The 26,171-nt window shown below is 39.6% G+C and overlaps 1 protein-coding gene across 11 annotated transcripts in view; it reads right to left on the minus strand.

Annotated features, from left to right (window-relative positions):
• Positions 1 to 25,461, minus strand: part of USP3 (ubiquitin specific peptidase 3) — a 103,568-nt gene extending 78,107 nt beyond the window's left edge. For 3 of the 11 annotated variants that reach the window (XM_045059181.1, XM_045059180.1, XM_045059178.1), the window contains exons 1-3: positions 24,784 to 25,013; positions 4,771 to 4,836; positions 4,455 to 4,496 (exon numbers count right to left, since the gene is read on the minus strand). In XM_045059181.1, coding sequence (XP_044915116.1) covers positions 4,455 to 4,496; positions 4,771 to 4,836; positions 24,784 to 24,874 — 199 coding nt within the window. In that variant the 5' untranslated portion in view covers positions 24,875 to 25,013. Of the gene's footprint in view, positions 1 to 4,454; positions 4,497 to 4,770; positions 4,843 to 24,210; positions 24,353 to 24,783; positions 25,014 to 25,323 lie in introns of those variants that run through there. The other 8 variants (XM_023255240.2, XM_023255239.2, XM_045059184.1 and 5 more) reach the window with 6 other exon arrangements.
• Positions 25,462 to 26,171: the final 710 nt, after the last annotated feature.

Genomic DNA, 26,171 nt, shown 5'->3' on the forward strand with positions numbered 1-26,171 from the left:
AATAGTTCAAGCATACAGCACTGACAGGCAAGCCACCTATAGTGCATCCATTACTCACTAGTTGCTTCAACTCAAAGTGAGGCTCTTTACCTTCTTAAGAATTCAGAAAGGTGAGGATCCAATGACCAAGATTCTAGTCCTGGTTCTACCATTACTAGAACCAGAGAACTCCTGAGAATATCAGGAGTGTCTGGGTGGCTCAATCGGTTATGTGTCTGACTCTTGATCTCAGGGTCATAAATTCAAGACCCTCATTGGGCTCAGTGCTGGGAATTGAGCCTACTTAAAAAAATTTTTTTGAGACCATCACTACTATTCTGGGTCTATTTCTTCATTGTAAAATGAAGACTAGGCGATAGGCATGTCCTCTCTAATCATAAAATTAGTCAAAGAATATAAGGAAAAAAATGAAACAATGTCATCTTCCCATATAGGCAGAAGTCTCCCAACTCTACTCTCCACCTAATCTGAAGGCCTAACACAAGGATTAATTGCTAATGTAGTATAAAATTCTAAACCAATGGTTTTCAGCTTTTTTTCCTGCCTCCCACCACTTGAGAGGCGAACACATTCCCACCACATCGCCCATCAGTAACAGCAACTCACTTCAACAGTAAGGGGTAGGAAGTGTAAGTGTATGGAATCACTGTATAAAACTGTTATAGACAAACACGCTGCTATGACAGTAAAATTCAGAACACTACTCCCCCCAAACACACACAAAATTTTTTAAGTGTAGCACTCTAAAAATATTACCAGGACATAAGAAAACATCCACAATACGGGTTTTTTAAAAAGCAAGTTCAGGGGTGCGTGGGTGGCTCAGTCGGTTAGGCGTCCGACTTCGGCTCAGGTCATGATCTCACGGTCCGTGGGTTCAAGCCCCGCGTCGGGCTCCGTGCTGACAGCTCAGAGCCTGGAGCCTGTTTCAGATTCTGTGTCTCCCTCTTTCTCTGACCCTCCCCTGTTCATGCTCTCTCTCTGTCTCAAAAATAAATAAATGTTAAAAAAAAAATTAAAAAAAAAAAGCAAGTTCACTTGTATCTAATTCATATTTATCTAGGACATACTATGTATCAGGCACCATGGCAACCACTTTATGAATATTACTTAATCTAATCCTCTAAAATCCAATAAGGAATATATTATTCTTTGTACAGATAAGCAAACTAAGGCATAGACAAGTTATGTAACTTGCTAAGTTAGTAAGTGACAGAACTGGAAATCAAACTCTGTTTGAAGGCATGGATGGCTATAAAGCAGTAAGTCCAGAAGGTTGTCATATTTTTGGAAAGATTTTACACTATGTGTTTCCGTGTGTATATTATATACCTGTTTACGGAATTTTTAAAGTCTGAAAAGATATATAGTATATAACTGTTAGTGGTTATGTAAAACAAACGGGATGGGGGCTTGGAGCCACATGGGCCTATTTTCTACTACAGTGTTTGAAGTTTTTCAGAAACCATTACTACTTGTATAGTAAAATTTTTAAATGGCTTAAATTTAAAGATGCTGATAATATAAAGTTGTCCTAATGAAACAGACTTAATTCTAAATTATTAAGCATGAGTGGTAAGTTAAATCAAAATCCAAGACTACAACTTACGGGTTTATAAAAATATAATCAGTGAAAACAAAATTTTTTCAGCTGTTATTCAAAACACACACACATACACATTACACAAAAGTGTCAACAGTAAAAGTGTTATTCCCTGTGAAACTGAAGAACAGAGCAGTATTATCATAAAAATTCTATGAGTATTCCAGTAAATATAAGTAGAACAATATTCTAGGACTAAACCAGCTTACCCTCTAACTAATGTATTTTTAGATATTTAAGAGCAAGGCATATAATCTTCTTTATACCATAAATATTATTTGAACCATATGTTCACAAGCCTATTCTATGCTACAAGTTCTGAAGTCTCTCCTATCTTCAACTCGAATCCTCTGAAATCACTGGGGGAAAAGAGTTGGTAAAATCACATAAAGACAGCAGGAACTGGGCCACAATGTAGTCCAGAAAAGAAGAAATCCAGCTATACTAATCAAATGCCAAAGGTGCCAGAGCAGTTTGAACACAGCCAAAATCATGGTCTGTCACACCCCATCACCCAATGCTGCTCATTCTGGGAGTGGGCATCGGGTTCCCAAGGAACAGAGAAATAGGAGAGTTCTCTTAAAAAGCAATGGGAGGTGCCAAGGGCCAAAGGAGTAAGCCAATGCAGAGTCTGGGAGACTAGGCAGAGGTCCAAATACTAGAGGGAGAGGAGGAGGAGGGAGGAAGGAGGGTGCAGAGGAGGAGGAGAAGATGATGATGGTGACGACAATGACCACCAAGCATGAGCATCAAATCCAAAGGGGAAAGAAGTGGCAGGGAGGGACTCAAGGCCAAGATCACAGAACAAAGAGTTCAGGGCCAAGGCAGGGAAAGCAATTATGAAGCAAAGCGTACCTTGGTCGCCTTTCCACTTTGCCCCATAAGAACCTTTTCTACCTTCCTCCTCCTGGCAGCTCTCTCCTGCTCACTCCCATTCTTATTCAAGACTAGCAATCCATTAATCTCTCCTGAATCATTAAATAAGTAAATTGTTTTCTGGTAAAGTCACGGTTCAGTATTTCTCATAATCCTTCTCTCCTGTTTAATGGCCCTGTGATAGATTAAAGATAGCCACAAATACTTTCACATTCCTTCCATCGAGAGGTAGGTCTATGTCCTCATTCTTTGAATTTGGCAGGCTCTGTAACTGCCCTGATCAACTGAATATAAGAGAAGAGACTCTGTATCCATTTACAAGTCCAGACCTTAAGAAACTGACAGCTTACTCTTGATATTACTTGGAATGCTTACTCTTAGAAAAGCCAGCCACCATCTAAGGAGTCTGATCATCCTGAGACCAACATACTATGAGAAACCCACACCACATGGAGAGATATTGGAGAATATGATACCATGGCATCAGGGGTTGGGAAAGGGAGAGAGACTATGGAGCACAGAAGCACCAGACATGTGAATTAAGAAGCCATCTTGGAAGAAGACGGCTCCAGCCCTAGGTACTCCATAAGATGCAACACAAGCCAAGTTCCTCCTGAATTCCTGATTCACAAAATCATAAGCAACATAAAATGGTTGCTTTAAGCTATTAACATGTAGCTTTGTTATACAGCAGTAGATAACCAGAAAACCACATCTAGAAAGAGAGCTATCAGCGATACAGCATCCATCACTCACACCTACCAAACTCACTGGAATGATTGACATTGTTTAAGAGAAGCGAGGATGGGAACCTTCAAAAGGTTCTACCCATAGGAATCAAAATTATATAAAGGCTAGACTATCCTCTCTGCAACAGAGGTAGTAAGAGAGTAAAGACATGGTGGTCTATCATCAACTAAACTGCCATCATCTCTGGGACTGGCTCTTTCTATATCCTCTCAATATTTTAATAACTCAAATCCAGATGTGCTGTCACTACCATAAGACAACCTAACTCTTATTTGAGCACAAAAATCACTTCTAATGTTGCCCTATATTATAAAAACAAACTTCAAATTTCAAAAACACTATTCCCATAGCAACCCCAGATTCTGAATAAAGATTCTTATGGAAGTGTTATGGACACTTGCAAGAATTCCTTTTCTCTCCTTTAAAACTACAAAGCCTCGGGGCACCTGGGTAGCTTGGTCAGTTAAGGGTCCAACTTTCTTTTTTTTTTTTTTTTTTTTTTTTTTTGTTCTTTTTAAATGTTTACTTATTTTTGAGAGAGAGCGAGACAGAGCATGAGCAGGGGAGGGGCAGAGAGAGAGGCAGATACAGAATCTGAACCAGGGCACAGGCTCCAGCTGCCAGCACAGAACCCAACGCAGGGCTCGAAGCCACAAACTGTGAGATCATGACACGAGCCGAAGTTGGAGGCTTAGCTGATTGAGCCACCCAGGCGCCCCAAGAGCTTATCCTTCTTTTTTTTTTTTTGGTCTCTCTGGATTATTTTTTTTTAAGTTTATCTATTTATTTTGAGAGAGAGAGTGAGCAAGCAAGCAGGGGAGGGCAGACAGAGAGGGAAAGAGAAGGTCCCAAACAGGTTCTGTGCTGGGACCAAAGCAGGGCTCAAACTCATGAACCATGAGATCATGACCTGAGCTGAAGCCAAGATGGGAAGCTTAACCAACTGAGCCAGCCAGGCATCCCCAGGAATATGTTCTTTAATAGCATTCTGGGTAACCTCAGATTTTACTGAAGGTTCGATTGGAAAAACTGAATAGTTATGAATGAATACTCTATCTCTGTTTCCAATTCTATCTTTGCTCTAAGAGTTCTAACATACTCCTCAGCCAGCCTGACTTGATCCCTATCTTACTCAGCAATGTCTGATCCCAGGCCTTTCTAGCTGGGATCAAGAGTCCCCCCCCCATCCTATCTAGAATGCCAAGATTTCTGAGGAAGTACTCACACTTTTCTCTTGGATTTCTGAGAAAACTGCTGCATGGCCAGCCTAGAAGAAGGAGGAGGAAAAGGACGGGCACAATGGCCAGAACTCTTTTCTATATCATTTGGGTTGAACCTAGGCAGAGGCCTTGATCATCTGCCCTTGACTCAACCCTGACAAAAGAAATCTTCCTTCTTTAACACAAAAAATACACCAAATGATTAGGTTAACCCTTATAGGAATGTAGCTGTTATTCTAAAGACTCAAAATAAACATGTTAAGAGGTCATGTGACATAATGAAGCAAGCATGGGCTTCATAACCAGCAGTTTTATGTTTACCTTCTAGCTTTACCATTGTTTTATTCTGTGACCTCAAGAGGCTGGTTCCAGAGCTAGCTTCTTCATCTGGAATAAAGGACAAACACAACCTCAACCTCACATGGCTATGGTAAAGATTTCCTAAGACAAAAGATACAAAGTGCACAGCAAAGGACCTAACAAAGAGACAGCACCAGTGACTGTCAGTTTTATTTCCCTCAAAAATGTATTAAAAAGAATAAAATGGCTGCCAGGGGTTAATTCTGGTGGCTGCTATTATACATAATACAGTTAACATATGTCCACATATACCATGAGTACCAATTCTCAGAATTTTTTCCCTTAGTTTACACTCACTAAAAGGAATTGCAGCTGACAATTCTTTTTCATAAAAAAATTCAAATACATAAGTCACATTAAAGTCAGCAAAAATCCCTCAGAAACCTCTCCTATATCTGACCTAAAATTATAATATTCAAAACATCAAATGAAAGAGGTAAAATAGTCAATTTTAAGAAGTTTATTTCAAAATTGATTTAAGTACGATAACCACCTTAATGTCAGAATCATTAAATTTTATATATCCAATGTAAAAGAAATATACTGTATTTAGAAAGCAAATGCATTTTAGATGTACATTTTGAGAGATGTGCAAAGAGGTTTAAATAACTTAATGACACATAAAATATTTAAGTACAGAAACAACTTAAGTGTCAAAACCACACTGAAATACACTCAACTCAAAGGTATTTAGAACAGAGATTATATGATTGCTCACCAATCTAATCAAGCAAAATATACCTTGGGTATTCCAATATCCAATACAATGCACTAAGCCAAGTCATTTAAAAAATTTTTTAATTTATTTATTTTTAATGAAGTATAGTTGACACACAATGTTACATTAGTTTAAGGTATACAGCAGTGATTTGACAACTCTATACTATATCACCACAAGTATAGCTACCATCTGTCATCATACAACACTATTACAATACCATTGTACATGCCCTATGCTTTACCTTTCATCCCCATGACTTAAACATTCCGTAACTAGAAACCTGTACCTCCCACTCCCTTTCACCCATTTCCCTGTCTCTCCACCCCTCCCCTCTGGCAACCACTAATCTGTTCTCTGTTTATGGGGTCTGTTTCTGCTTTGTTTGTTTGTTTTGCTTTTTAGATCCCACATATAAGTGAAATCATATGGTACTTGTCTTTCTGGCTTATTTCACTTAGCATTATACCTTCTAGGTCCATCATGTTGCTGCAAATGCCAAGATCTCATTATTTTTGATGCTTGAGTAATATTCCAGAGAGAGAGAGAAAGAGAGAGAGAGAGAGAGAGAGAGAGAGAGTGTGTGTGTGTGTGTGTGTGTGTGTATAAAACATCTTTTTTATCCATTCATCTATCAGTCCACACTTGAGTTGCTTCCTTATTTTGGCTACTCTAAGTAACACTGCAATAAACACGGGGGTATATATACCTTTTTTGAATTAGTGTTTTCATTTTCTTTGGGTAAACAAAAATATTTTTTAAGTTTCCAATTCTTTTTTAGCAAATTTCTTTTTAGCAAAGAAGAAAATAGGAATGATTTTAAATCACACCAAATTAAATATATGGTGTTCAGCCTATTTTTATGAACCAGTAGGCTAAAATTTAATTCCTCTTTATCCACCTTATTACCAGATTCTCTTTAAGAAGCAGTGTCCCTGCGGCGCCTGGGTGGCTCAGTCAGTTAAGCGTCCAACTCTTGGTTTCAGTTCAGTTCATGATCTCACGGTTCATGAGTTTGAGCCCTGCATCAGGCTCTCTGCTGTCAACACAGAGCCCGCTTCGGATCCTCTGTCCCCCTCTCTTTGCCCTTCCCCAGCTCAAGTTCTCTCTCCCTCTCTCTCTGTCTCAAAACTAAACAAACATTAAAAAAAAAAAAAAAAAAAGCCAAGTCTTTGGCTCTTTGACGCTAATTTTGAGACTGTGCTCTAACCTACTTTTCCAACCTTTTCCATGTCAGGACATGCACAGAAAATGATCAACATCTGTATGGCACATGCACATAAACTCAAAAGGCTTCTCTTAACCAAAAGTGATCTATTGGGAGGCTACAGCCACCCTTAGGCTGAGGGAATCATTACCTCAACACATGTATAATTCATTCATGGTCCCTGTGATGGGAAACTGTACTAGCCAATGTTTTACATGGTTATCTACTAATGTAGGAAGAAGTCTTCCTCCTGCTGCAATGCCCACGTATTGGAACAAAAGACTGGAAGTCCTCAGCCACCTGAGAGGGCCAGCAGCATTATCTGGGAATCCAAGAAGCCATTCCTTTGAAAATCTGCAGTTTATAATGTTGACTAATGCTCTGAGACCATCAGAGAAAACAGATGCCCAAATATCCACTTCTGTCTCATCCAATGCAAGTCTATAACCCCAGGGAGTGGCCAGTCAGCAGTACAACTTGAAGGAAACTAACACGAATTCAAAGAAAGAAAGAAGTCCCAGAAACAGTTCAGTCTGCATACTCAGGTGGTAAAATAGCATTGATTAGCATGCACAAGGAGCAGTCAACTGCTTAAAATGAAACTGGGCCCAGAACACATATGATTAGCTATTATGTACTGACTAAAAATGTTTCCAAGGCCACTTAGAGCTCTCTGATTTCAAGGTTTCTCAAACAGAAAAATAATTACAACACAGTATTTCCCTTCAACAGCCTTAAATACACTTGTAAGGCCAAAGCAGATGGGAAGACATGAGCAGGCAGGCAAATAGGTTGAGATATAATTATAAAATGACTTACACATTACTGCTCACACAACTAAAAAGTTAAAATTTCCAATACGCTTGATACAAAAGCATATTTGTACAAGGTTATTAATTGAAACATTATTTGTAATTGTAAAACACTGGAAACAACCTAAATATAGGAGCCAAAACACAGGAGAATTGTTGAATTCACTGTGACCCATCCAAAGATGGAGTACTATGAAGCTGTTAAAAAATAATACAGAGGGGCGCCTGGGTGGCTCAGTCTGTTGAGCATCCGACTTCAGCTCAGGTCATGATCTCACAGCTCATGAGTCTGAGCGCCATATCAGGCTCTGTGTTGACAGCTCAGAGCCTGAAGCCTGCTTCAGATTCTGTGTCTCCTTCTCTCTCTCTGCCCTTCCCAGCTTGTGCTCGCTCACTCTATCAAAAATAAACATTCAACAAAATTCTTACAAACATAAAATGATATACAGGGTATACTGTTAAATAAAAGAGGCAAAGTCCAGCGCAGTCTGTGCTACCAGTGCAGAGCCCTACATGGGGTTTGAACCCATGAACCACGAGATCATGACCTGAGCCAAAACCAAGAGTCCCACTTACCCAACTGAGCTACCCAGGCACCCCCGCCCCCCAACCAGTATAGCTTTAACTTTTGGAACCATGCTAATGTTTTATACATTCAAAAAGTAAAATAAAAATCAGCCTTGAAAGAAAAGTGAAAAAAATCCAAAATGGGAATCAAATGCAAATGAACCCAAATGTAAATCAAATAAATAAGTTTATTAAAAGACAGAAAGTAACCTAAGTGGCTTTTGAGCATAATACTTTATATATTGTCAGTATACAGATAAACATAACTATAAACAAATATTGAACTCTAGTTAAAAGGGGTTTTCTTTACAATGGTATGGGTTAGCAGTTCTGGAACTACTTTCTCTGATTATGGCACACAGAACAAATAAGTACATATACTGAGGAAAATGAGAACCAGATTTTCAATGTCAGAGAAGAGCATTGCAAATATGAAAAGGCTGTTGAAGGGAAATACTGGGCAAGACCAGACCTGTGTTGTTGAATTGGAATTATAAGCATTAATATGAACTCACACACACATACACACACATATAGACATGTGCATTTATTTATATTTCTTAGCTCTTATCTGCTGAGAGATCCTAGTTTACAAACATCACTCCCACTAAACAGAATAAGGAATACTTGGAAAAATGGCTGACTCCAAGGCTGGGGAAGGCTGAGTATAAGACGAGACTGGAGTATCCTGCTGTGTCAGAAAGTAAGAAAGAGCTCAAAGAACAATTAGGGACATGTCAAAACTATAGCTTAAGTTGCCCCCACTAGTCATATATGCTAATATGAGCCTCAAATTATAACAGTATCACAGAATAAAATTAAAAAAATCTATGAGTCCATACTAATACAATAAATGAATAAATAAATAGGTGGGAGAGAAAGGAAAGCTCTTCTTTACAGAATACTAATATATTTAGAAGAAATACAAATTAAAAATTCAACATCGTAAAAAAAAATTCAACATCTCGCAACCATCCTACTAATAAGTGATTCAGTCAAGAATCATCAATGGATGCTAAATTATTGGGCGAAAGCTTGGAACAGCATATACACACAAATTCTAAAGGACCTCCGAAAAAGATACTAATAGCAAAAGGAAAAATAGTAACTTTACAGTGGAATAACGTTGTAAATATTACCTTAATACTGGAAGTTAACATTACCAAAAATGAGACAAACCAACATCATATACCTCTTGATAGATGTCCTGAGAAGACACATTACTTTTGTAGTCCTATGAAAAAAAGTGCATGACCTGAATCTAATCATGAGAAAATAGCAGAAAAACTCAAATTGAAGTACATTTTATAAAATAATTGGCCTGTATTCTTTAAAAATACCATGATCTGAAAGATAAAAGCCAAGAAACGGTTCCAGATTAAAGAAAACTGAAGAGTTATGACAACAAAATGAAATGCATGATCCTGGATTAGATCTGAGGTAGCTAGGTAGGTGTAACACAAAGGAAAAGTGCTGTAAAGGACATACATAAGGGACATTATTGGGACAAATGGAGAAATCCAAATATGGAATGTGCATACCATTAATATTCTATCAGTATTAATGTCCTGTTTTCACCAATATCCTACACTTACTGAAAAGAAACTCCTTGTTCTTAGAAAAAACACAAACTAAAGTATTTATTGACAAAGAAGCATTTTATCTGCAAATTACTCAGGGGGGAAATATACAAACAGAGGGTGCATACATAAATGATAACACAAATGGGGTAAAATGTTAATGATTGGTGAGTCTAGGCAAAGACTCTTAACCATAGAGAACTGATGGTTACCAAAGAGGGGAGGGAATGGGTTAAATAAGTGATGGGGATTAAGGAGGGCACTTGTTGTAATGAGCACTGGGTGTTGTTTGAAAGTGTGGAATCATTAAATTCTAAACCTGAAACCAGTATTACACTGTATGTTAACTAACTGGAATTTAAATAAAAACTTGGGGGAAAAAAAGTACATGGGAGTTCTTTGTACTATTCTTAGCAATGTGTCTTTAAGTGTGGAATTATATCAAAATACAAGTTTTGGGAGATTAAAAAAATTTTATTCTTTATTTCCAATTCAGGACACACTTTTTGGGGCACCTAGATGGTTCAGTCAGTTAAGCATCCGACTTCGGCTTAGGTCATGATCTCATGGTTTGTGGGTTCGAGCCCCACATTGTGCTCTCTGCTGTCAGCAAGGAGTCCGCTGGCTTCAGATCCTCTGTCCTCCCCCCTCTCTCTCTGCTGCTCCCTCTCTCTCTCTCTCTCTCTCAAAATAAATAAATAAACTTTTAAAAAGTTAATTAATTTAAAAAGAACACACTTTTTTTTTAAATACCAAAACACAAGGAACAAGGCTAAATTACCAATGCGCAGAGCCAAAGAGTTTTATGAACCCAGCATTAACTCCACTATATTGATGATGAACTAATCCAGTAAAAATATTACAACATATTAAATGTAGTAGTCCAAAGGACCTTACAACTTTCTTTTACATATTCAAAGTCTGGCGTGTGATTTGGTTTCCTAAGCAGAGTCAAAAATCCCCTCTGGTCTACCTAGTTTTTCTGCTGACTCTAATAGAAACAATATCTTGCTCTGTCCATCAGAGAAGGTAAATCTGAGTTTGAATTTTTACTCAAATAGAGTAAGGCCAAAGTTCAGTCTCAGTGATTTAACTATCTGAATGATAATTAGTAAGATCCATTTTTGATAGGACAAAGATCTTGCCCTAAAAACAGATTTAAAATATTTCATTTAAAAATAGACACCAAATTAAACATGGCAGACCAACTTCTCTCTAATCTCCTGTTCCTAACATCCCACTAAAATGACAAAAAAGGAATTAAACTGATAATAATTCACAAGGATAAAGAGAACATGTGAGGCAACCAAAGCACACAAAAGATTTCAACATGTTTTCGGAAGTCAGGAAGAAGTTAGAGGAGCTTTAAGAATCTTAGTAGTGCAAAGGAAGCTACAACCTAACTGCCAGCAGAAAAGAATGCAGACAGGAGGTGGCCCTGGGCTCAGGGACACTAGGCACAGCAGACAGCAGGAGAAGGACAGGATTGAAAACAATGGATCTAAGGTCTGTAAGGAACAACTGAATCATGAAACTTCCTACACCCTGATGTCAGAACATTCGTGGCCAGGTGTATAGCCTGGGAAAACTGGAAAACTGAAAAACTGAATAGAGCTAAAAAAAAGTTCTCATAGAGACATCTTCAGTGTCACCTCCAATGAAAAAAGTTCCCCTTACCTCATAGCAAAGCCAAATATAAACAAGCCCCATCAACTCACGAAACTTTTTAGTGCCTCACTCTTGTATGAAGACAGACAGACAAAGATTAAACAAATCCTTGAAAAAACCCCTAGTCTGAATCGTTTTAAAAGAAAGGGACACCTGGCTGGCTCAGGCAGTAGAGCATGCAACTCTGGACCTCAGGGTCATGAGTTCAAGCCCCATGTTAGGCACAGAAATTACAGAAAAGAAAAGAAAAGAAAAGAAAAGAAAAGAAAAGAAAAGAAAAGAAAAGAAAAGAAAAGAAAAGAAAAGAAAAGAAAAGAAAAGAAAAGAAAAGAAAAGGAAGAAAGGAAGAAAGAAAGAGAAGGAAGGAAGAACGAACGAACAAGAGGAATCCAGAGGAAACAAATAATGTTGGGGCACAGAAGCACAGAAAAACTTTAAAACAAATTCTAAAACTCTGGAGTAATAGAAGATACTGCAGAAAAGCAAAAGGATATATGAAGAGGCAATGGTCAGAAAAACGAGAAAAAGCTCTTGAAAATTAAAAATATGATTACCAAAATTCAATAAAAAGGATAGAAGAAAAAATTAAGGAAATATTTCAGGAACTGGAGCCAAAGGGCAAAGAAATAAAAAGATAAGAAAATTGCAAGTTCTATCCAGGACAACCAACATTCAATTAATAGGAGTTCCAGAAAGAAAAAGAACAAATTGAGAGATATGAGTATGGGAAGATAAGTATGCTATCAAACACGGACACTGATAGGCCCCTTCAGTACCCATCACAATAAAAGAAAAACTACCCATACCAACACATATCACTCTGAGATTTCAGAACACTAAGGATAAAAAGAATATCCTAGAAGCATCCAGAAAAAGAATAAAAGGATATACACTATGTGAAGTCTTAATAATCAGAAAGGCATCAGGTTTCTCAACAGCAACACTGGAAGCCTAAAAACAAAGAAACACTTTCCTATTTCTCAGAGAAAAATCTTTTCTAACTAATAGTCTATAGTCAGTCAAGCAATCAAGTATGAAGGTGGAATAAAAGTGTCAGGCTTGCATGGGGTCAAAAATCTGCCTTCTATGAGGAGGGGGCTGTATAACATACTCCAACAAAAGTCTAATAAACCAAGAAAGAAAAAGAAATGGGATCCAGGAAATGGGAGATCTCAGTGACAAGAGAACAGCAAGGGAATAATAGGATAAAATAGGATAAAAAGTGCACAGTAGGCCTAGAGAACAATCTGTTCAAATAGGAGCAAGAAGGCCCTGGAAAAGAGGTCTTCAGAAAAAAAAATAATAATACTAAGAGATTGTCTGCTTAAGTGCTTGAAAAACAATATTCATAGACATTTGACAAATTCAGAAGTAAATCTGGGAGAAATTTTGTAGAAGGCAAATTTTTTAAGAAAGGCAATTATTAACTCAAGGAAAAATAAAATTCTGGACAAGAAAGAAAAAGTACTCTCCATATTAACCAAAACTTGTACTCTAACTATATTGAGAAATGCAAAAATGGGCAGAAAGGAGGGTGGAACAAACACTAGTGTCCCCATTTACCAGAGCAAGATGTCAAGAGATAAAGCCTAAAAGCAATAAATTAAGAAATAACAATGTATTACTTAGAAGTATACAGGTATTTACCTGCATGAGAGAGAAAACTAAATGGACCTTAAAGTGGTTGTCTATGGCAGTAAAATTGAGGGCAGAGGGGAGGGAAATTGCTGCTGTGTTTTAAACCTTTGGCTACTATGACTTAATTATGTACATGTATTACTTTTTGAAAACATGAATTAATCTTTAAAAGGTAAATTGATAAAGTCCTATCAATTCATGTAACTGCCCAAACCATTTTTTCATCTTTAAGAAAAAGCATGTCTAAAAGTTATTACATGGCACTTAGTGATGTATGGAATTGCTGAATCACTATACTGTACACTTGAAACTAATATAAAACTGTATGTTAACTATACTGGAATTAAAATTTTTTTTTAATCTCTTACATGACATAAAATTTACAATAGCAACTTATCATATGAGGTGTGTTAGGCACACAGTGAATTCCCTATATACTACAAGTAGAATTTGCAGAGCTAATTGTATGTGGTTTTTACTAGAGAATATAATTTCAAAACTGGCCAAAACGTGTCATCTATATGTTAGCAGATCCAGTTACCTACAGAGCTAGAAAAGAGAGGGCATCTGGTCTTGCTGACTTCCCACATAGAAGCAAATTTTGATCCATAAGGCTGGTCCCCTCACCTGAGATTAAATGCTCAAGCATTTTAATCTATTTTGAAATTTCTGTAATCACTTTTCAACATCAAATGCAAACAACATACGGAAATAATGTATGTGAAACTATATAAGCCCCCAAACAGTAATGCATTAAATAAAATTGTTATTAGTCATTCTATCACAAACTCTGACTTCTTCAGACCTATTTTGGTGAAAAACCTAATGAAGCTATTATGTATGCTACATCTACCCTACCAGCCTTCAGCTAACTGCTGGAACTGTGCCCCTACCTCCAAATGAGGGGAAAGGGTAGTGGGGAGGAGGATTAAAACTACTAAAGCCGAAGCAGATTACCAAATCTAGAGTCAAAATGGGCCACTTTTGCCTTTGGAAGACCAGACACAAATAACTACAGAAAAATCACCAAGAGTTTATATTTATATCGTTTCAAAAATAACTTCCCCTATGAAGCAGATTATGCAGAATGAAAACAAAAGCCATGCATCACTTAAGAATAACTCTGATGGGGCACCTGGGTGGCTCAGTCGGTTAAGTGTCTGACTTCGGCTCAGGTCATGATCTCACAGTTTGTGAGTTCGAGCCCTGCGTCGGGCTCTGTGCTGACAGCTCAGAGCCTGGAGCCTGCTTCAGATTCCATGTCTCCCTCTCTCTCTGCCCTCCCCCGCTTGTGCTCTGTCTCTCTCTCTCAAAAATAAATAAACATTTAAAAAAAAAAGTAATTCTGACATCCAATTTTTCCATTTATTTCACATAGCAAGATCTAATCTATTCCATGCTTTTGCCAATAAACTGAGTAAGCAAATCCAATGGCAGTGAGATCTTCAAAAGAAAACAATCAGGTCATAAATATAAACACCACACAACTATTATTTCAAAAGAGCAAGTATATGCAATACAAGACTCATATATATACGTGTGTACATATATGAATATTTATAATTTATATTTATAAATAAATAAAATAAGTAAGAAGTTTAAGAACCTCCCATTGTCAAAGACTTTACTCAGAGAACAGGTTTAATATCTGCATTGTATAATTCTCTTCCTAGTTTTCTGTGGTTACATAATAAAGGAAAGCAGTAAAGCACAAAGGGGTGGGGGTGGGGAACACCACACTTGTATTTACTGGTATGCTGGGAATCTCTTCATTCTCCAAAAATCAGTGTGACTATTTATGAAAAAATGGAAAGAAAAACTATAAAATGGGCACATACTTATATTCTGCCTAAGGGGCTAGATACCAAATATTACAGAAAATAGGCACCTGCAAACTCCAACAGCTGTTCTAATTGTTTAACAAAAAACAAGAGTTGGAATTTTTTAAAAAATAGTAGACCCAAATCTAAAATCTGACCCACATTTCCCCAAAATATCTATTAGTTGTTCAAAGAAGAAAAACCCACAAAAGCCTAAAAAATGTTTTTAAATGAGGCTCTAAAAAGACTACAAACAAACAAAACACTTAAAATAACTGAATGTAACTGATGTAGTAAAGCTCTCAAGTTAAACTCTCATGTCATGAATGTTGACGTCTGGCAACTACTGCACACCCATAAGGTAAAACTTGAGTCCTTAGTCGGTGCAGAGCAATTTCTCCAATGTTAACACATCTCACAATTAACATTCAAAATAACTTTAAAATTTTTTAATATTTATTTATTATTTTTGAGAGAGACAGAGCACAAGTTGGAGGGGGAAGAGAGAGAGGGAGGCACAGAGTCTGAAGCAGGCTCCAGGCTCTGAGCTGTCAGCACAGAGCCCAACACGGGGCTCAAACCCTCAAACCATGAGATCATGACCTGAGCAGAAGTCAGAGGCTCAACCAACTGAGCCACCCAGGCTCCCGTAACATTCAAAATAATTTAAGTGGAAGCTAGAGTTAATCTCAAATAAATCAAAGGACGTTTAACAGTGTGGCATTAAAATTAAAAGATTATCAATCAATAACCTAAGTACTGGACCCAAGAACTCTAAGAATGATTGACAGATTGATTGATGGATGTTTATTTATTTTTGAGAGAGAAACAGACAGACTGTGAGGGGGGTAGGGGCAGAGAGTAGGAAACACAGAATCCAAAGCAGGCTCCAGGCTCTGAGCTGTTAGCACAGAGCCTGACACAGGGCTCAAACCCGTGAACTGTGAGATCATGACCTGAGCCAGTCAGACACTTAACCGACTGAGCCACACAGCCACGCCAGCAACTAACTCTAAGTTTTAAATAGAAGCTCTTTTTTTAAAAAAATATTACATTAAAGCATTTCTCTAACATGTTATCTATCATTTTTTCCAAAACATTCTACAGCAAAAACTGTTTCCTTGAAATTTCAGTATGATCTTCAAAAACTTTGACCAAAACATTACCATCCCAATATTGTGCAACAAATGTTCAAAACAAAGGAATGAACAATAATCTATTATTATACAATAAGTGTAGTATCTTACAAGCAGTTAAATTAAACCTGTAGGAATATGACAGTTAATCACCAGCCTGCTCTTTCTGATGATGAGATAGTACAAGAACAGTCTATAAAATGAAGAGTCTTCAGGGTAGGTCAAGGATAAACAGGCAAACAGATGTTTACAAAGCTGTCTTAAACCTAACTAGAAAAAATATCAGGACTGAATGTCTACTCAAGATGGAAAACGGCCCACTCATAGAACTATTCAATCCTAAAGCAAAGTACAAAGTCTTCACATAAAAACCAGTTGGTTATATCTTTTCAAAGATACAAGCTAGTTCATATTGTAAAAATAAACTTTGAATTCCCACCTTGTATTTATTAATCATGAAGCATTTAGCTAACACAAACACTAAGACAACTATAAACTTCAATGTCTAAGTTTAATTTCAACAATAGTTTTCAAAATCTGAAATGGCCTAAGTTCATCTGCATTTTATACATCTGTAAATAACACACATACATACTTTTCAATATTTACGAGAGGGAAATCTGTTTTAATCTTTGTAGTCTAAAAACTATAATTAACCTTTATAAGAAATACAACTGGAAAATCTTAGACCATAACTAAGTGGAATCTACAAAGTACACTGGCCTAAAAGCAAAAATTCAAAAAACCTCTGAGCTACCAGAAGCAAAAGCAAAATTTCATATCTTAAGAATTCCCTATCTCCCCTACCCCATATGAAAACCACCTCCAAAAAGAATCTCCTCTACCAGAAACAAAATTTAAAAATGAGAAGGGACTTGGAGCACCTGGGTGGCTCAGGTGGTTAACTGCCGACTTCAGCTCAGGTCATGCTCTTGCAGTTCATGAGTTCGAGCCCCATGTCAGGCTCTGCACTGACAGCTCAGGGCCTGGAGCCTGCTGTGGATTCTGTCTCCCTCTCTCTCCGCTCCTTCCCCACTTGTGCTCTCTCTCTCTGTCTCTTAAAAATAAATAAACATTAAAAAAAATTAAAAATGAGAAGGACAACTTCAAGAGCAGAAGCACATTTATTTTTTCTTAATGTTTTATTTTTATTTTTGAGACAGCACAAGCAGAGGAGGGGCAAAGAAAGAGAGACCAGGATTTGAAGTGGGCTCTGAGCTGACAGCAGTGAGCCAATGAGCCCAATGTGGGGCTCAAATTCACAAACACAATGTGAGATCATGATCTGAGCTGAAGTCAGATGCTCACCCCAGCCACCTAGGTGCCGGAAGAACAGAAGCGCATTTTAAAAATAACCAAAGGCTAACTGCATTTTATCCATTGCTATGTTGAGAAGGCTGATTTATTATATCTGTACTAAAGTAATATGAATTTCAGACAACAACAAAAAAAAATTAGATCTGAACTGTAATGAAGTTAAGACATTCAAAAACAGCAGTTTCTTCCAACCACATTACCAATCTTGTTCCAACTTGTCTGCACTTTAATCAATAAACAGGGAGAGGAAAGGCTAATCAAATACAGAATTTTAAAATAAATTATTTTCAAAATGTGGAATTTAAAACATATTTCTGCCAAAAATCTTCAAAGGAATTATTTCCAGTATGTTTCCAAACACTTTAAATCCTTTAAATTATTAAGCACTAAGTTACTGGATGACAAAATAAAGACCCTGCTTTTTAAAAGGCAAGCTGAAAGTATGGTTTGAATGGTATTTGAATCTAAGCTTTGGGCTATCTCTAATACCCCCAAGCATCTTAAGCAACTCTCTTAATCTTTGTCTCAGTTTCACAATCCATAAAACAGGAAAAACTACAAGGATGGGCAGTTAATTAAATTAGTCAGGATTAAACGCTAGCAATCTTCTTTGAAGTTACTTTATGTTGTTCTCCATTCTCCTCCTACTCAGTAAAACTAATAGATGAGAAAACATCTGGAATTACTATAGATACTAACATCTGCAGACTCACAGCAGCTAAAAGATGATCTCTACATACAAGTTTCTAAATTAAAAAGCATTCAAACCCCAAAAGATTCCAGGATACAACTGCAATGAACAAGTTTTAGGTAAATTTTCTTTCAATCTAAAAGACACCTACTCTTACCTACATTCTCAATTTAGACTTACTATGAATCACAGAGCATCTTGAGAGGTCTTGGCACAAAATAATTCTAGGTAAGATGAACAAGCTGTTACTAATATCAATGCTATTCTCACCATTCTAAACTGTCAATCAAGGTAAGCTTCATCACAAATATACCATCCAAAAAGTACTAGCCCCTGCTGAGAATCTAAGTACTTCCTTCTAAGCCATCTGTCCAGGAAAGCTCTATTAAAACACCCAGAATGCAATTGCTCTCATGTCTAAAGGAGCTATGAATAAACATGAAACACTAAAATATATTAAACTGTATATATTTTCCACTTCAAGCACTGATAAACTACCTACCCAACTCTATTCCAATGCCTAGGCTGAACAGCAAACCCATAAGGAGGGAGGTGGGAAACTGCAGTTAATCGAAGGATAGTATTTTTTTTTTTAAGGAGAAAAATAGGGGTGCCTGGGTGGCTCAGTCCGTTAAGCATCAGACTTCAGCTCAGGTCATAATCTCGTCATTTGTGGGGTCAAGCCACCATGTGGGGTTCTGTGCTGAGAACTTGGAGCCTGGAGCCTGCTTCAGATTATGGGTCTGTCTGTCTCTCTCTCTCTCTCTCTCTCTCTCTCTCTCTGCCCCTCCCCTGCTCACGCTCTGTCCCTGTCTCCCAAAAATATAAAAAAAAAAAAAAGAAGAAGAAAAAATATATAAAATAGCTCAAGAAAGAGAGAAAAACTCTAAAAGAAAGAAAAAAACAAAGCTGGGGGAAATGTACATGTAAATTACTCCCTGATAGAAGAGAGACTCAATTAAATTTTTAAAACAGGAATTTAAATTACTCACTGAGCTCAAACTAAACTACTTACTCTCCTGCTTACTGAGCTACAAATACTACAAACGTAAGTATTTCTAAATCTAGTTTCAACAATCCAAAAATGAATCTATTAAATTCCAGTAAAGAAGGAAATTGCATATATTAAAATGATTTAAAAAGTAGGATGTTATAAAGGCCTAAGGCTAATGCTGTAAAAGCAAATAATGATGAGAAGGAATTATTTTGAGAATAAATGAATAACGGGAAACCGAAACAAAGAGTTCACATTCTCCTCTTAACCCTATCCTTTCTTCTGCTTTGGACATGAAGGATATTCTTTGTATACTACTAAGAATACTATTTAGAAAATAACTTCTGATCAATGTGTCAAAACTTCACAACAGCAAAACGTTAGGCTGAATGCCCAGACTGCAGCCTCTCCAAGCAAATACACAAAGCACACTAGATTCTAGGTATTTCACATCTACTACCAATTATTTAGAGACTTTGCTAAGGCTGGTTTAAGGTTCTGGGGGTGAGGGGCAATCCTGCTAGAAAAACTCGAAAGACAATTACATTTGACTTAAGCTTACAAATATTACCAACAAAGTTTAAGTTCTTCAGAGAAGTATATAAAATTCAAATGTTAGCCTCTAGAATTAATGTGAAAAGCATCACCTGTCCACTGATTTTGAACTGCCCCAACCACACTGACACTAAAATGTCCACCTTCCCATCTATAAACACAGAATGCCAAAAGAATACAAATTCACTGTGGCAACAACATTGCAGAAGGCCATTTGCTCATAATCCAGACAAAGTATACCTTACAAACTAAGATATTGGGAGTGAGGTCTGGTGAAAGCATTCTGGGGAGAAGTTCACTCTGCATTTATTTTCAACATAAAGTTTAAGGCCATTCCAGCCATGATCTTAAGTTGAAGAAATTCCTTCATTCATTAAGCAAATATTTACTGAGTGTCTCATATACATGCTAAGCACCTAATAAGTACTTCAAACAGAGTTACCAAAAGCAGAAAATACAATCGACTCAAGGATGAACAAATGACTGATCCTATCTAGAAAATTTAGTCTACTGGGCATCCAAGAGTCTTCTTTAGATGAAGGTTGTAAGAGAAATATGACACAAGATAATCCATCACCAGATCAAGGTAATTTCTCACATTTATCACAAGCTTTACTAAAAATCACAAATTTATTACCACTGTCAAGGACTCAATAATTAGTGCCTATTCTTACTAAACGGATCTTCAAAACGGGTGGGGGTATCTCTAATGTCCATCCCCAATTGGAGAACACTTACTTCATTTACACTTAGTTTTCTTGGGTAGAATAATGTGAGGGCAACTGTGTACTGGAAACTTAAAGAGGTATTCTCAGCTCTTTGAAGAATTAATCAGGGAAAATTCTCATGACTATGCTATTAAAATTATCTCCAATTTAACTGGCTATTTTATTTAATCCAAACGCCTGAGGTCCAAATGCTTATTCTTTGGCTTTAGTTATTAAAACAGTTGTGTTTAGGGCACCTTTTTAAACAATTTGTGTTTTCTCTCCTGTATTTTACCACTTGTTCAGTCATTTTACCCACAAAAGTAAGAAATGCCCAAGCCTCCAGCTTCTGAAAATAACATCTGGTATGTGCACGTAACAAAGATCTTGAGAGAATGTCCTAGTTTTTATTTAAAACTTTTTCACTTAAAATGAAATGCCCTTAGCAAAGATTAGACATAAATCAGCCTTTACCTTATTAGGAAATTGCTATTTTCAACATTTACCTTAAACCACAACATGGATTTATCTTCTAACCTGTTAGCTTCCTGTCTCTCACCAACTAGATTAGACTGTAACTTTTTTGAGAGGACAGGACAACTGGACCCCAACAGAACTGGATCCGTTCCCAGCAAATATATTTGAAAAACCCTGTAAGTCTCCACAAAGACATAAATGTGGCTAGCCTTAAGGATTTATCTAATATTTTAAAGCTTTTTATTAGAGCAATTGTCCTTCACGGTTAGTATAGTTATATTACTAGTGCATTCTCAAAGTGTGGTCCTGGACCCCTGAGAGTTTCCAAAACCCTGTCAGGGGTATAGTGAAGTCAAACCATTTTCATAAATAATAATAAGATGTTACTTTTATTGTTTACCCTCATTCTCTCACAAGCATACAGTGGAGTTTTCCAGAGGCTACATGATGTGTGGTATCTCAAGAGACTGAATGCAGAAGCAGATACGAAAATGCAGCTGTCTCCTATTAAGCTAGACAATAATAAGAGCTGCAGAAATGTAAAATAATGCCACTCTCCTTATTAAATCTTTGTTTTGAAAAGTACAGTTATTTTATGTAAACTATTGTTTCTATTAACAGGTAATGGGTTTATTACTGTTATTTGTAAATGACTTACTAAAATATATTTAAATTTTGTTTTAATATCTAGTACAGCAAATATCAATAGATACAAGCCATACAAAAGCTGAGGTTTCAGTAGTTTTTAAGTATATAGGAGTCCCAAGAAGAAAAAGTTTGAGAACCACTGTAGTATACAATTATATAACCTAACATACAGTGCCTTATTCCATAAATAAGAAGCTCAAGTTAATGCTGAAATATAATTACTTCTTACACACCCTAATCTTGTTGAGTAAGATATCTCCTTGCAAAGCGTAATTCAGCATAAAGCCAGTCTGTCCTAGGCCCTATTTAAGGGGCTTTAGATATTTAAGTATGCACACTCCTATTTATAAAGATGTTCTGGCTGTAATACCACCTATTACTTGCCTAGTGTACAGGAGTTTCCCAACACTTTCACGAAAAATTATCTTGTTCATCCTAGCAGCAACCTGTGAAGTAGATGTGAAGTATTACCCCCCCTTTTTTTTTTACAGATGAAATAATCAAAGTGATGCTCAAAAGAAAAAGAACTACTTGTCCAAGGATGTACTGCTAGCTAACAGAGCCTAGGACGTTGGCCTTTTGCAATGTGCTTGGCTGCCTTAAGGCTGTTTCACTGTGGTGTAATTGCAAGCTCCCAAAGAAAACAAGGCGAGGGCATTACTTTTATTGTCCCAGTGCCAAAACAGGGATTTTTTTTCCCTCCTTAATAAGAATGTAATCGGACTCAATACTCAGTCACAGCATTATTCAACACACTGGCTACCCTTTTGGTCCCCTACCAAAAAAAAAAAAAAAAAAAAAAGAAAGAAAGAAAATAAATTCCAGAGTTAGAGAATAAATACCAGAATACATAACACTCCAAGATGATGAATTAGTTAAGGACTCACAGATTTGCTAATCATTTAATCACTGAAACAGGCAGGCAAGAACAAGATCAAGCTCAATACAGTAACAGAAAATTATATCACAAATGGATGACAACAGGTTAAAATGGGAGGCCCATACGAAACGGGTTCAATTCACAAAACATGGACAGAAGGAAAAAAAACATAAAGTTGTGAATCTAGCTTTATTGATTCTAGAAATCCAAGCATGTGACTAGAACCACCCTTGTGAAGCAATGTCAGAGACAAATTTTGTTTCAAGATGCAAAGACCGCCATCCTCCTCCTGGGAGAGAAATCACCCCATCTTTAAGGCTACACATAATACTTTGTTCTTGTTATCAGCACAAGTCTGTTAGTTATGCTCCATTTTAACTTCAGTTCCTCAAGAGATACTCATTTTTCTGCACTTATTTCCACAGTCAAGTGGACTCCCTGACTGACAAAGGCCAAGACTGACTCACAACAGGCTATCTGCCACTTGCATAAGCTCTTTCCCCTTTATAATTTTTTTAATGTTTATTTATTTTGAGATATAGAGAGCATGCCCACAAGCACGGGGGGGGGGGGGCAGGGATGGGTGACTGGAGCAGAGAGAGTGAGAGAGTGAGAGTGAGAGAGTGAGAGTGAGAGTGAGTGAGAGAGAGAGAGAGAGAGAGAGAGAGAGAGAGTGAGAATCCCAAGCAGGCTTCGTGCTGTCAGCACAGAGGCCAACACAGGGCTTGATCCCATGAACCGTTCATGACCTGAGCTGGAACCAAGAGTCAGACACTTCAACAACTGAGCCACCCAGGCGTCCCTCTTTTTTAGATGCATATGCTCAGCGAGGCCATCTTTAAATTCGATGTGATTTTACCTAGAAAAAACCAGAACTGTGCTGTCCACTTTGTACCCCTGAAGTTTACTACAGATGAGCAAGAGCCCCATTCCTCAAGTGATAAGCTTTTCCTAGTGTTTACTTTGGTCCTTTGTTTTTCAAATCTCTGGGGCGGGTGGGGGGGAGGATTAAAAGTTAGGTTATAGCAGACAGCTATAGCTACAATTATAGCTAATGCACCCCCAACCAATTTGTAAAACGATTTGCTACACCGTATTTATTTTTCCATACTCAACATTCACTGTGGAAGAGAAATTTGTAGGTGAAAGCTAATTCGTACAAGTTTCTGCACCTTCATAAAAAAACTGCAATACTGCACTGTAAAACCAATTTAACTGGTTAATCTTTAAAGGCATCATGCAGAAAAAGATCATCTGACTTTACAAAGGCACGAAAAAGCATCAAACCTCTGAAAGCTCCAAGAAACCGCAGTTATTTCTAGTCCTTACCCTAGAGTACCTTTTTCTTTGTGGCGTTGCCTATGTTTTTCTCCAAGGACATAATCACCATTTAAGAAGTAACCTGTCAAAAGTGTTAAAGCGTTCTCTCAACTACCTTCCCAGCTCCAAACCACAATGATAAATGTCACACATCCAAACTGTACCATTGCCATTTTCCTATATTTCTTCAAATGAACTTAAGGGTTTTGAAATGCACAATTCAAATTTTACACTACACCTCAAGCTACCATTGATCATCTCAAAGCTAATAAACAAAGACTCTAGCGGCGGCACCAGGGCCCTACCAGGAAGTAATCAAAGCAGTGTGGCTGGTGCGATCCTAAGTCGCTAGAGCAGACAATAAGAGGGCACTGGGGCTTCCAAAGAGCCCAACAGAAGGAGTTAAGATGCTTAAGTAACGCAAAAGCAGTACATAAACCCAATAACGGTCCTACAGCACATGAATTCGGGAATCCTAACGCAATTTCAGACAACCCAAAAGATATGAAAGGCAACTCGAGCCGCCCTTCCAAACCAGCTGCTGGCTCAGCCTCCGGAGCTTTTTAGCCCGCAGCCTGTCTTCAAACTTCACCCTTCACGTTTGATGAAAGACTCCAACCTCCGCCGCCCGAGTTCCGAGCGCCTCTCGGGGCTGAGGGCTCCCACCTGGCGTGGATCGAGTTGCCCGAGCCTGCCGGGAAGCGAAAGGAAGCCGGGCGGAGGAAGCGGCGAAGGGCCCCTGCGCGCCCCGCAGCCCAAACAAAGCTGCGCCCGGTGAGCGGCGCTTTTCTCGTGCGGTTGAGGAGGGACGCAACCCGGGCCCCACCACACGTGCGGCCGCCGCGTGGGGGCCGGACACCCGCCCCCACAGCCCCGGACCCGGCGACACGGGTGAGTACAGCCCCCCGGCAGGGCGGGGCGGGGGGCGAGCCGCGCGGGCCCGGGCCCCCGCCCGCCGCTGCCCCCACGCGCTCGTGGCCCCCGCGGGCTCCCGCCCCTCTCGGGCCTCTCCTCAGCGGGCCGGGCCGTCGGGCCGCGGGAAACAAAGGAGCCGCCGCCGCTCCACCCGCGGCGCCCGCCCGAGCCCGCCTCACCGAGTACCCCTCCCCAGCCGCCGGGCCCGGCTCGCCCTCACCCCACCCTGGGTCCGCGCGCCGGCCGCCCGCGGCCCCTAGACGGCAGGCCGGGCGAGACCGGGGCCTCGGGTGCGCGGCAGGGCCGCCCCGGGGCCGCACTCACCGCTGCAACACCAAGACGACGGGGAGCCGTTGGGGAACTTGGCTGAGTCCGGAGTGATGCAGACGCTTGAGCTGAGGTGTGGACACTCCATTGCCACGAGGAGGGCGGCGAGGAAGACTAAGGCTCGGAGACTGGGAGACGGGGCGGGGGGCGGCGCGGCTGCGAAGGCTCCGTCTGGGGTCGCTCCTCGCCGGGCGCTCGGCCGACGGCGGCTGCGTCCCGAGCCCTTGCGTCAAAGAAAGCAAAGGCTTCCGGGCGCCGGGTTTTCCCACCCGCCGTCTCCAGAAGCCCCGCTCCCAAGAACGTGGAATTCCGCGATCCGGGTTCTACCGCCACCCATAGGCTCAGGGCTTCCGTCTTCCCAGGCCGGCCCCGCCCCGCCCCTAGTCAGGCCCCGCCCCCAGACCCGGCCCCGCCCCCGTCCTCTCGCTCCGGGTGGGGTTCCAAAGCGCGCGGGCGGGTGGCGCTGAGAATCCCGCTGCGTTCGCGAGTGACTTCCCAACTTTGCAGCGCGGAGCGGCTGTGGCTTCCCCCTCTTACCGGTAAGGGTGGGGCGCCAAGCCCCCACACGCCGGGCAGTTCCGCTGCGTTTACCGCGGAGGAGCGAGTGCTCACAGAGAAGACTGATCCGGCGTGTTGTGTGGTGGTCTGACTACTCTGTGGTAGAACATCTGGCCACTCAGAAAAGTGTGAAGAAAATAAAAACCACCTGGGCAGACGGGGACTGGAGCTCCCATTTTACACACGAAGACAAGCGCAGAGAGGTTTAGGTACTGGCTCCCGGTGGCCCAGCGGGCTGCATACATCCCAGAACAGTCCCGATTTAGTGTTATGCTCCCTGCGACAGGTTCGATGTTGACCTGGTTCTAGGTTCTGAACACGTGGCCTTTAGCCAGTCACCTGGGTGCTGTATGGCTGGGACCGCGGGGGCGCCCACGAACCTGGCTTCAGATCTTGTCACTGTGACTCACCATCTGCTTTGCCTGGAACACGTGGTTGGACTTTCATCCCTAACCCCCCAGTGTGGGTTTAAGCGAGATGTAACCTGGGTTTGCTGCGTGCGAGGTCTCAATTACTATGTGATAAAAAGGGAAGGGATCTAACATTTGTTAGATCCTACTACTTTTTTCGTTAGACACCTACTAGCCAGGCACTTGACACACAATATCTCATTTAAACCTCGCACCGCTCTGCTAGCTGCCGTTACCCTACCCTTTTTGGCCTGGGGGAATTGGTTAATCCACGCGAGGACTGGATCCCTAGCTCTCAGACCGCTCTGTAGAAAAAGGGGCCAGGGCAATCCTCAACCGGCCGCTTGGGCAGTCATTACACCCGAGCTAGCCCGCGATCTCTCTGGGGAATGGCCTTGAGGACGTCCGGGGCTATTA

Source organism: Felis catus, chromosome B3 (genome assembly GCF_018350175.1).
Source record: "Felis catus isolate Fca126 chromosome B3, F.catus_Fca126_mat1.0, whole genome shotgun sequence".
NCBI lineage: Eukaryota > Metazoa > Chordata > Mammalia > Carnivora > Felidae > Felis > Felis catus.